The sequence below is a fragment of the Odocoileus virginianus genome, chromosome 27 (genome assembly GCF_023699985.2).
Source record: "Odocoileus virginianus isolate 20LAN1187 ecotype Illinois chromosome 27, Ovbor_1.2, whole genome shotgun sequence".
NCBI lineage: Eukaryota > Metazoa > Chordata > Mammalia > Artiodactyla > Cervidae > Odocoileus > Odocoileus virginianus.
The window spans coordinates 38,677,615-38,691,065 of NC_069700.1; the positions used below are offsets into that span (position 1 = coordinate 38,677,615).

General features: G+C 37.4%; 1 protein-coding gene across 1 annotated transcript in view; it reads right to left on the reverse strand.

The window, feature by feature from the left end:
• BMP5 (bone morphogenetic protein 5) overlaps nt 1-13,451 on the reverse strand; it is a 138,947-nt gene that overhangs the window by 40,558 nt on the left and 84,938 nt on the right. The window contains exon 3 of the mRNA XM_020879742.2: nt 4,946-5,094. Coding sequence (XP_020735401.1) covers nt 4,946-5,094 — 149 coding nt within the window. The remainder of the gene's footprint in view (nt 1-4,945; nt 5,095-13,451) is intronic.

The window sequence follows — 13,451 nt, forward strand, 5'->3', positions numbered from 1 at the left end:
ATTACTAGAAAGAATATTTTACAAACTGACATACTTTCCACATGTCCTCTGAGGAATCGTGATGTTACTTTTGATTTCAATAGTCTTCTGATTTCCAAAATATATTTAGGCTTCTTAGCTGTTTTTTCTTTGTCAAAGCAGGATAAACAAACTTTAACAATCCGTATCAGTGATTTCCTCCTCACTCTAAGATTGAAGCAATTTTAACTACTGTACTGTGGTTTGTGGTATAAAGTTCTCCTGTGTTAAATCAAAATTGTTTGGTTAATAATCAACCCAAATTTATAGTTTGGAATTTCTTCTTAAGAGTAACATGTTCATATATGTAAAATAGATAAACAACAAGGTCCTACTCTATGGCACAGGAAACTATATTCAATATCGTGTAATAAATCAAAATGGAAAAGAAAATGAAAAGGTATATTTATATAACTGAAACAATTTATTGCACACCAGAAACAAACACATTGTAAATCCTCTATACTTCAACTTGAAAAAAAAGAAAAAAGAATAACATGTTCAAGGACAGGTGGACTGCAAGAACCTTTTACTTCACAAATTCATTCAGTGATCATTCAGAACATGTTTTTAATACCTACGACCTGCATGGTACCAAATACCAAGGGTACCACTGTGAGCCAGAAATACATATCTGTGATCTTATGAAACAGATATTCAAACATGTAACCATGAAAGTGTTAAGTCTGATTGATCAAAGCATCAAGTCTAGTTATTCAATGACTTGTGATCAAGCTATAAGAATATACACATAAATGTCACGGCCCGTCCATGACTGGCCTCCCAGTCACTTTCATAAAATAACAGCATTTGCAATCGTAGAAATACATGAAAGCTGTTCTAGCCTAGTCTGGATTTCTAGTTTTTCTGAAGGATACCATGCCATTTTGCCATTCTATGTATTTACTCACATTGTTTCCTCGTCCAGGAGCTCACTCACTCCTCCTTCCTTACACAACCTCCTCTCCCTCCTCATCTTCATTTCTTGAAATCTTAGCCAAGTGACTGAGCCCCAAAGTGACCGAGCCCCAAAGTCACCGGGTCCATGGCGCTTTTGGCTCCATTTGGACTAACCAGCTCTCTCACATTTCCCTGCAGTGTCTTGATTGTATTACTACTTTTAGGATTTAAGGCACTTTATTCCTTCTAAAGTAACTACAAATGTCTGTCTCCCAGTTCATAGTCTCCTTAACACTTTGCCGTTATTTATTTTTACTTTTTGGCATGTGGGATCTTAGTTCCCCAAGCAGGGATCAAACCCTTGGCCCCTGCATTGGAAGTTTGTAGCTTTAACCACAGGACTGCCAGGAAGTTGCCAACAGTTTATCTTGCATGGATAGGTACTTGAAGATTCTGTGTCGAACAAATCAATAAATGAATAATAGTCAACAAAAGAATTTGAAAGCTGACTTTCCTGAGCTTAATTTTTTATGATTTCCAACTACTTTGCTGAGAAGTAAAGATATTCAGAATACATTATAGCAAATAAAAGATGTCTGTCTAATCTGTTTGAAGCAATATTTCAATAGAACATTGAGAACATCAGCAGTAGTGATGAGGAAGCAGTAATAAGTTGGGGCATCTTGTTATCTATGTTTATAGAAGCATGCCACAAGCCTAGTTTCCATGAGGTTGTAGTTAATAAAACTAAGGTGACCCCAGAGAGTCACTTGCTTTCCCAGGGCCACATATGCTCTAAAGCTGGTTAAAATCTGTTAAGTGTTTAAAATTTAATTATTGCTTAAATATAAAAGGCCAGGTTGCCTAGCATATATAATTCTTTTAACATTTTTGTATCAGGCAATATTAAAAAAAATCAAAGAAAAGCAACAAAATGCTGTGTATCTCAAGCCTAACTTTTAAATAAAGAATTTGGAAACCTTTGAAAGAAGTTAAATGTTAGTTTATTTCAGGCTCCAAAAAAGACCCATAAATAACATGAGTCATTTAAAGTAAAATTACTCCTAAAATATAAGAGAAATCAATCAAAGGAAAAGGATAAACAAAATATAAAGTACTTCTCAAAGGAAAGGATGAATTGGGAACAAGATAGAACTAAACAGTTTAGAGTATAAAGAAAGAGCACCAACATAAGAGAAGAAGTAAAAAAAAATAGAGGAGAAATTTCAGAATTTTCTAGTTGGGAGGGAAGGGTGAAGAAGTTAAAAAGAAACAGGGGTCATATTTCACAGATCTCCTGAGTTTTGTTTAGTTAGACATTTCAGCATATCTCCAAGGAAAAGACCGGGGGAAGCACATACCACTAATTTAATTTTTCTTATTTGGACCACATACCAGAGAAGAGACCCCTGGCTCAGCCCCTCCGGGCACATTTCCCTGTCACATTTCTTACCATAAATGTACAGTAGTTGAATACTGTAAAAATCTAAGGGAGATTATTTAGATGTATGCTTTTCTGTCTACATTTACAATGATTGAACTCTGAAAATCTTTAATGATAGTCTCAACGTCATAATGGAAGATATCCTATAATTCAAAATATTTTAATTGCTTATGAAAATTTAAAACGTCAGCATTGTAATTAAAATCTATGGAAAAGTCTGGATTGAGAGGGGTTGGGAGCAGATGTCTCAAACTTCTCTGTAACACTTTCAGTAAGAGCCTTCCCGAAGGCACGTGAAACCTTCAGTAGACAAACTCTGGAATATATTTGATTTGTGTATGTCAACCTCACTCCACACACACAATCTTTGGAGTAACAGCACTGGGCATGGTCTGATTCTCAGGCTACAAATCTGGTTGTAGGTAAAACAATGCTACCATGAAGTCAAATTGCATCACTAATGATCCTCCTTGAAAAAGACCCAGGGCAGACCTAACTTTTACTTAACTCAGTAGTCTATTAAGCAAGGCTTTAGTGTAATATAGCAAGGACAAATGAAGGAGATGGATTCTAGGGCTGATGTTTCTATTGCTGGATCCTGCAAAAAACTAAAGATAGTAAACTAAAATATGGCACATTCTCTAATAAATCATCACTTTTAAAACCACCCTCTGCATCCATGATCTTACTGTATTCAGGTGTGGAGCAAAAGATTAACTAAGGCCAACTTGGTAGACTTCTGAATATTTTGAAAGTATTGATCAAAGTAACAAATCATTAAAGGATGTTTTATCCTCCTGTTGTGACAAATATAATTTTAAATGACCTGAAAGTCTAGATTTGAATTTAAAACTTTGGACTCTGAGTGATCAAAGGTGAACAAGGCCTTGCGCTCCCTGACCTCTTGATCAAACGGGCCAAAATCCTTCTCATCATAGTCTTTGTGACCTCTCTTTTGTTTGCCCAAAATGCCTGCCTTCCAATTCTTCGCCAATCATATTTTCCTGAACGTTATGATTGTAGCTAGAATTTGCTCATTGTTTGACACTCAGCGTGTAGCAACACGCACTCAATAATATTACATGCTGACTACTTATGCCTCATTCAGCTACAAACCTCAGGAAGCCACCTCTGAACTTGTTCACCATTTTATTTCCAGCATTAAGCCAAGCACATAGCACATCCTTATTCAATGAGTACTTCTGAGCATAAAAATAACTTCTGAAGCTTCTCAGAAAAGATTCCCTATAGACCTGTGTACTAAAAATGCCACCTGCCATATCAGTAAACGAAGGTCATTGCAGCATCAAGCCATCCCATTACAGCCGTCCCAATCAGCCCCGAGGGAACTCAAGGTGAAAACAGGATGCTTCCCTACCAAACTATCAGCCGCCACAGCCACCCCACCCCCACAGCAGTGCACCGGAGGAGACTCCAGATGAGAAAGTACAGGATACTGGCCTCCCCACCCCGGATAGCTGAGGTGGATATTAGAGGAATGATTTCAATGAGTCCAGACTCTTGCATCTTCCCATACATAGAAAAGCACTAAGTTCCCTAACTTGAGAAGTCTGGCTTTCTTTAATTAACAGTAATCCCTTGATGTTCCAACTACCTGGTCTTTGTTGCAAAAAATCTCTGCATATCCTGGCTCCCTGCTTACCTCTTTAGAGCAGTCCCTTAGTCATATAAGTATGAAATGGTTGGATGGCACCATTGACTCAATGGACATGAGTCTGAGTAAACTCCAGGAGTTGGTGATGGATAGGGAGGCCTGGCATGCTACACAGTCCATGGGTTCACAAAGAATTGGACATGACCGAGCAACTGAACTGAACTGAACTTAGTCATATAAGAGGCTGCATCCCAGGCCTAAGTCCTCAGTTTTGTCCACCAAGTAAAACATAACTCTCAACTTTTAGGTTGTGCTTTTCTTTTTTTAAAGTCAACAAATCTCTCCCAGAAGTGATCCTGGAGTTGTTGTCTCTTGACCAAATATTACAGTATGCTAAGATCTAACTCAACAACATCTTCTGCACATTCTCGTGAGTCTTTTGTTCCATCCTCATCCTCCTCTGTATTATGGTAGGTCATTTGTCTGTTTCCCTATCACCTGCTTTGATATATATTTCTTTTTTAAGTTAAGTTTTGAGATATTCTTTGACTATGGTAATATTCATTCTTCTTTAGTGTACAGTTCTACACGTTTTTACAAATTACACCGCTGTGTAACCACCACCACAGTCAAGACATAGATCCACAGCACTTCACACGTCACTTTCTTTCAGTATTGCTATATTACACTTGTGCTGCTCATATACATACAGGCCTTCAACACAAGACTAAAAACCCCAAGAGCAGGAATAGGGCTTGAGTTTTACCTCCCACAGCCACTGCAGAACCTGACAATAAATGCATGTTGTTTATAAATCAATTAACTCATCAATATATTGCTTTGTCTTATAGAATGCACCACTTTGCACATTGTGTGTATAAAAAACACACTGGTTAAATCCCACAAAAAGCTGTGACTCTCAATGTGTCCAAACCAGTACCACAAAATGTACAAAATTCAGTGCTTACCATCTCCTGTTTCTGCACAAAGCTGTAAGCCCAAATTGTTCTGTGGATTAATCACCCAATGATTGCTGGTCACAGTAATATCAAAGACAAGCCAACCCACATCGAGAGCTTGGGTCTTCCTTGTGTCTAACAAGAATAGATCTGCATCCCTAAGGAGAAAGAAAACAACAACAAAAATAGTTACAGGTTTGAATGAAAATTATCATTCCCTATATTTAAGTGAAAACACTACAAAACCACTCTTAAAATAACAAGAGTTGATTAAGGAACAAGGGGAACAAATGAGTCAAATGATGAGTAATAAGACACAGAACGTTTTATTGCTAGAATCCCATCCCAAATCTGGTGCAGATTAGGAATATCTGAAAGTAATTTCCATTTTCCGGCTCTTCACTGTCAAGTTTCCTTTACAAACTGGCTTAGTGGTCTTGATTTAGTCCCTGATAATCAGTATTTCCCCAAACCACTACCTGCAAGAAACAGTACACTGGCAAGTTCATAAGCAACTGTTGAACTGAATACAGAGGAAGTGAAAGTGGCTGTTCCAGTCTGGATGGCTGTGGATTCTCCATGGAGATGGAGGACAGGCAGTCTGTGATGTAAGTCTTTTAGAGATAATTTTCTCTTTCAGAGATCATTTTCCTTTTGTTTCCACTTTATTATACTTTTTTCCATTTTTATTTCATTTTCTGTTTTTGTTATATAATTATTTTATGAATCAATTCAGTTCAGTTCAGTTCAGTTGCTCAGTTGTGTCTGACTCTTTGCGACCCCATGAATCGCAGCACACCAGGCTTCCCTGTCCATCACCAACTCCCAGAGTCTACCCAAACCCATGCCCATCGAGTCAGTGATGCCATCCAGCCATCTCATCCTCTGTCGTCCCCTTCTCCTCCTGCCCCCAATCCCTCCCAGCATCAGGGTCTTTTCCAATGAGTCAACTCTTCGCAGCAGGTGGCCAAAACACTGGAGTTTCAGCTTCAACATCAGTCCTTCCAATGAACACCCAGGACTCATCTCCTTTAGGATGGACTGGTTGGATCTCCTTGCAGTCCAAGGGACTCTCAAGAGTCTTCTCTAATACCACAGTTCAAAAGCATCAATTCTTTGGCACTCAGCTTTCTTCACAGTCCAACTCTCACATCCATACATGACCACTGGAAAAACCATAGCCTTGACTAGACGGACCTTTGTTGGCAAAGTAATGTCTCTGCTTTTTAATATGCTATCTAGGTTGGTCATAACTTTCCTTCCAAGGAGTAAGTGTCTTTTAATTTCATGGCTGCAATCACCATCTGCAGTGATTTTGGAGCCCCCCCAAAATAAAGTCTGACACTATTTCCACTGTTTCCCCATCTATTGCCCATGAAGTGATGAGACCAGATGCCGTGATCAGTTCAGTTCAGTCGCTCAGTTGTGTCCGACTCTTAGCGACCATGGACTGCAGCCTACCAGGCTCCTACATCCATGGGATTTTCCAGGCAAGAGTACTGGAGTGGGGTGCCACTGCCTTCTCTGCTGTATCTTAGAAGTCACTTCAAAGATGGCTTACAAAATTTAAACAATTAATTTTAATAAAATCATGCACATTGATTATTTCCTTAGAAAAAAGTCATCAGTGATCATTAAAAACTGAACCACAAAAGAAGTAAAGAATCTCAGTCAACATTTTAGAGGCTATAACTCCATTTCTTTACTTAAACTTGATTTAAACGATTCTTCCATTAACCTAGAGAAGTTAAAATAAAGGTATTAATGTTACAATCAATTAAATTGACCAGCTACCATATACCAAAATATGCAGCTTTCATTCTTCTTCACAATTTTCTTAGCAAAGAAGGGTTATAGACACTTTATCACATCCAATACAGGACTCAGTTGGAGTTACTTCAGGTATACAACAAGCATATAATACAATGCAATGAAAAGATTAATTTGTTACCAGTTGAATTTTAAGGATCCATTATATTCACACTGTAACTGAACAAAAGTAAAATTCTCCCTGCCTCTCATAACTTGAAAAACCTACCAAATAGAATCTAAGAAAATACTGATTATCCTTAAAATTTTGATATATTTTAGAACTATCTTCTTCTTTTCCTATCTGGATTCCTTTTACTTCTTTTTCTGTTCTGATTGCTGTGGCCAACACTTCCAACACTATGTTGAATAGTAGTGGTGAGAGGGCACCCTTGTCTTGTTCCTGATTTCAGGGGAAATGCTTTCAATTTTTCACCATTGAGGGTGATGCTTGCTGTGGGTTTGTCATATATAGCTTTTATTATGTTGAGGTATGTTCCTTCTATTCCTGCTTTCTGGAGAGTTTTAATCATAAATGAGTGTTGAATTTTGTCAAAGGCTTTTTCTGCATCTATTGAGATAATCATATGGTTTTTATCTTTCAATTTGTTAATGTGGTGTATTACATTGATTGATTTGCAGATATTAAAGAATCCTTGCATTCCTGGGATAAAGCCCACTTGGTCATGGTGTATGATTTTTTTAATATGTTGTTGGATTCTGTTTACTAGAATTTTGTTAAGGATTTTTGCATCTCCGACATAAATCACAGCAGGATCCTCTATGACCCACATGCCAGAATATTGGAAATAAAAGCAAAAATAAACAAATGGGACATAATGAAACTTAAAAGCTTTTGCACAACAAAGGAAACTAGAAGCAAGGTGAAAAGACAGCCCTCAGATTGGGAGAAAATAATAGCAAATGAAGCAACAGACAAAGGATTAATCTCAAAAATATACAAGCAACTCCTGAAGCTCAATTCCAGAAAAATAAATGACCCAATCAAAAAATGGACCAAAGAACTAAACAGACATTTCTCCAAAGAAGGCATACAGATGGCTAACAAATACATGAAAAGATGCTCAACATCACTCATTATCAGAGAAATGCAAATCAAAACCACAACGAGGTACCATTACACACCAGTCAGGATGGCTGCTATCCGAAGTCTACAAGCAATAAATGCTGGAGAGGGTGTGGAGAAAAGGGAACCCTCTTACACTGTTGGTGGGAATGCAAACTAGTACAGTTACTATGGAAAACAGTGTGGAGATTTCTTAAAAAACTGGAAATAGAACTGCCATATGACCCAGCAATCCCACTTCTGGGCATACACACTGAGGAAACCAGATCTGAAAGAGACACGTGCACCCCAATGTTCATCACAGCACTGTTTATAATAGCCAGGACATGGAAGCAACCTAGATGCCCATCAGCAGACGAATGGATAAGGAAGCTGTGGTACATATACACCATGGAATATTACTCAGCCATTAAAAAGAATACATTTGAATCAGTTCTAATGAGATGGATGAAACTGGAGCCCATTATCCAGAGTGAAGTATGCCAGAAAGATAAAGAACATTACAGCATACTGACACATATATATGGAATTTAGAAAGATGGTAACGATAACCCTATATGCAAAACAGAAAAAGAGACACAGATGTACAGAACAGACTTTTGGACTCTGTGGGAGAAGGTGAGGGTGGGATGTTTCGAAAGAACAGCATGTATATTATCTGTAGTGAAACAGATCACCAGCCCAGGTGGGATACATGAGACAAGTGCTCGGGCCTGGTGCACTGGGAAGACCCAGAGGAATCAGGTGGAGAGGGAGGTAGGAGGGGGGATCAGGATGGGGAATACATGTAACTCCATGGCTGATTCATGTCAATGTATGACAAAACCCACTGCAATGTTGTGAAGTAATTAGCCTCCAACTAATAAAAATAAATGGAAAAAAATAAAAGAAAAAAAAAGAAAACTATCTTTAAGACTCTTATCTTGGAATTAACTTAATCACATTGTTAACTTCTTGAGAGAAGGATTCACCTTTCGAAAATGCTAGTCTGATTTCATTTGAAATATGATAAGGGTGTTCTAATAAATCCTGCAAAGTATTACCAATCCTTGACATGCTATAAATAAATATTTGAATAACAAAACAGAACAAAGAGGTAAGTTCTGAGAGCAATTTCAACTAGTTAACAAATATTTTTAGGTGAAAGTGAAGTGAAGGTGAAAGTTAAGTGAAAGTGAAAGTCGCTCATCATGTCCAACTTTTGGAGACGCCATGGACTACACAATCCATGGAATTCTCCAGGCCAGAATACTGGAGTGGGTAGCCTTTCCCTTCTCCAGGGGATCTTCCCAACCCAGGGATCAAACTCAGGTCTCCTGAATTGCAGGCGGATTCTTTACCAGCTGAGCCACAAGGGAAGCCCTATCTTTAGGTAGTTATTTATTATTTTTTAATTGTGCTACTTTTCCTGAAAGAAAGAATTCCCAAACTGTTAACATTCAAGTCTCAAACTTTTAAGCAAGTCTATGAGGAAAACAGTTTCAGTTTTAATGGAAATACTTAGAAAAAGCGCCCACCAACAGATCCTAGCAAAACCTAAATACTTGAATTTCTGTGATGCAAATCGCAAGTCATTGGAAGGTAAACCTAGGCAAATAGTATGGTTTGGAAAATCCATATATTTCTAGTTCACCTCTTAAACGTTATAAACATTCAGTTAGCTTCATAAGCTTCATGGTTTCCTATTCTTGAGTAAAGCCATTTTATTTTTGACTTTTAACTTCTATTTTTAAATTTCCCCTCTTTCTTTTTGTATAAAGAACTCTCCTGAATTAACTACAGACAAGAGAATATGCTTTAGGAGAATCAAGTCTATTTTTAATAAGCACAATGTTAATAATTACATAATTTTCAGTCATGCAACAAGTTTATAACAGCATCTTAAAAATAAATTCCTATCCATTCTATAGAAATTGAGATGTGATTTCTTTAGAAGTATAAAATTACTTCACTAAAAAATAGCACTTATCTCCACGAAAATAGCAGAATATTTTGAATTATCTCTTTAAAGACTACTTTGAAATTACCTCTTTAAAGAATATTTATCTCTTTAAAGACTGTTTCCAAGCAATGTGACATTCAGAGGTACTAGAGGCTAGAACTTCCAACATACAGATGGGGGAGAGAGGGGAGCAGAGTTTAACCCATAATAATACTTTAAAAATTTTTTTAAAGGTGAGAATAATCCTAGATGTGAGCATTCAGTTTACTGACATTACAGCAATTATCAACACTGAAATGTTTAAAAAAAAAAACTAATGCATGGAAATCAATTTACATTGACCAAGATAACTCATAATGACTAAAATTTGTATTTTTCATTTTCAGGTAGCATTTGAACCTTTGTATTGAGTATGATATAGATTAGCATACAAATTCCTCATACAGCTAAATGAAGCTATCCTGTAGTTGTTAAATAGAGTCACTCTGAACAGATAAAGCATTTGCAGCACAAATAGATACTTTAGATAGGAAACATATAGATATATTAAATATAATTACTCACAGGTGAAACATAATATGTAGATGTGTAGATACAGTTAGAGAGGTTGGTACAAATACATGTGAGCATATCTTACTTCACTCATGATCAGAGTTTAAACATGCCTTTTCATGGGAAATTGGTGGGCTTGTATATACTACTTTAGAAGAATACACTTTATTTTACTGACAGAGGAAAGGTTTTTGTACAGAGGAAAGGTTTTTGCCTTGGGAGTCTCAAAGTACCAAAAGGGTAGGAACTTCACTAAGGACAACAAGCAGGAGCCAAATTCAGTAAAAGTTGAGTTATCATCATCCTAAAACCACACACCTGAAAATAGTCTTACATATCTAACACTGTGACATTGGGCTTCCCAGGTGGTGCTAATGGTAAAGAATCTGCCTGCCAATACAGGAGACACAGGAGACATAGGTTTGATCCCTGTGTCAGGAAGATCCCCTGGAGTAGGAAATGGTCACGTACTCTAGTATTCTTGCCTAGAAAACTCCATGGACAAGAGAAGCTGGCGGGCTACAGTCCATGGGGTCACAAAGGGTTGGATACGACTGAGCATGCATGCACATCTAAGACTATGACATTAGAAGAGCTAAAATAATTTTTACCAGTTTATATAAATATCAATGTATTATAATTAGGTAAATAAGGATTTAGGGAGTAGACAGAGCTTGAACAATTAAGGAATTCCTCAGCCTCAGTTTCCCCATGCATAAAAAGAGTATGAAAATCCCTGCCTTAAAAGAGTGGTGAAGACCAAATGTAATATAATCTGGAAAATTATAGTTGAATCTTTTGCCACAAGAGGAAAAAACGAAGTTGAAAACATCAAAAGGAAGTAAAGTTATTTATATAATCAACAATGAGATGGTGAAAGAGAAATAGTCTTCATACTGTTACACTTTCAATCATATGTACACATGTGTGTATATATATATATGTATATATATGGATACACACAAATATATATATATATATATATATATATGTATATATAGAGAGAGAGAGAGTGACAGAAGATGAGCATAAACATTCTACTGTCTAACCAAAAAGCTCTAAATCTAGTCAAGAAAAGTTTTGGGAAACTGTCTGGAAGATATAGAGATAAATTTCCAGGCAAAAGTTAAAATACTCTATTTCCATGAGGCAAGAAGTGATATCTCCACTTTTCCCAAACTTTCTCCATTATAACTTTTTCAACTCCTTTCATCTCCTTTGTCTCTGAATAGCTTACCATGGCTAGTAGAAATGTAATGATGATCACCTAAGAAGAAAGAATACATCTTTTTCTGGGTATCCGACCATAAATACATACCATCTGAGGAATGTGACATGCAGTTCAAACATGGGACATATTAACAATGGATGCAAATGTTATTCTCTGGAGTTTATAATATCAATAGTTTCTATCATGAGCAACTTTAAAAGTGTTAGAATTTGACTTTGGTATTTTCAGATGGTAATTGTTTTTTCTCCCAAAACAAATAAGAAATAATAAGTTTCTGTAAATCTCACAGAACACCCATTTTCAGATTATCTAATTCAATGTTGTGTTTCCATTTAAAAGGTATAGATGCAAACTGGTAAAATAGTAATATAACATGGACTTGAACGGCAAAAATGGAAAACAAGCTGAATTCCCACTATGAAAATTCAACCACTTTTCTCTTTGCAGATTTTTTTAAATTGCCAAGATACTGATAATATTAGCAGGTTTCCTGGCACTACACCATTTCATATTTTTCCCTTGCAGAGCGATCTATACATGGGCTACTGAATACACACACACACACACACGCACAGCATGAGAGAGTCCGTCACTCAACAAGAAACAAAGAAGTGAGAGTATTACAGACACAAACCAACTACTTTTAAGTTCTGTAATGAATGAATGATATACCCAGTTCAAGTTCCTGAGAATTCTTCTATGCTATGACTCTTATGACCCCAGTGGATATGAAATAGTCAAGGAAAAAATGACTTTTTAGGGCATGAATTATGCCCATTTTTAGCTTTACAACATAAATCTATAGCTAGAGCAGCATTTCTCGACCTCAGCATTATGGACAATTTTGACCAGATCATTCTCTGTTGGGTGGGGGTGCCCTGTTTATGGCAGAAGTTTTAGCAGCATCTTTCATCACCCCAGCATTACTACCGCCGGATGTCAGTAGTCCTCCACCCTCGCCAACAGTGAAAACCCAAAATGCCTCCAGACATGGCTAAATGTCTCCTGGGGGTGAATACCCTCAGTGGAGAATGGAGCGAGAGCCTGATCTCTGCAAGCGCAGGAACCCAAGTCATGCTTGGGTGCTGTCCCATGTTCTCAGAGCCAAGGGCACCGCCCATCTGAGCATTATTTCCACTGCTCTCAAGAGCCGTGAAATCCCCCGGATGTTACTGCCAGCGTGCATCCTGAAGTACGTCCACAGAAGAGTCACAAATCCTAGAGGAGCAGGAGGGGGAGATGATGTCAATGTGAAACTGCCTGTGGATTGGAATGATGACAGCTCAACTAAATATATCCAAGTAGGGAAGGTGGCGAATGACAGCCAGCAGGCCAGCTTAAAATGTTTTCGCAACGGGGCCCAGGCATTTATATTCACAGCAGAACATTAGGAAGGGGTTGAATTCTACACAGCACATTTTCTCTGGGTAATATATAAATGTATATATTTGTGAAAAACACTAACCAAGGAAAGCACTTAGAGCAATGCTACACACACGGTGAGTACCCCTTAAGTGGATGAGTGCTGACCGCTTTACTTAGTAGTAGGACTAGTGGCATTATTCTTACCATTTAATTATTCAATTCTTTATACTTAGACATGTCAGTGCTTAGGAATATTTCTCTTAGGATCTCTCTCATCTCTCTCCCAACCACCACTCCACTCTCTCTCATTATAGAAAGTTCTCCTACACTGTTGGTGAGGATCTAAGTTGGTAAAGCCATTGTGGAAAACAGCATGGAGGTTTCTCAAAAAGCTAAAAATAGATTTACCTTATGATCCAGCAATCCCACTCCTGGGCCTATATCCAGAAAAAAATTATAATTCAAAATGATGCATGTGCCTGTATGTTCATAGCAGCACTATTCACAATAGCCAAAACATGGAAACAAT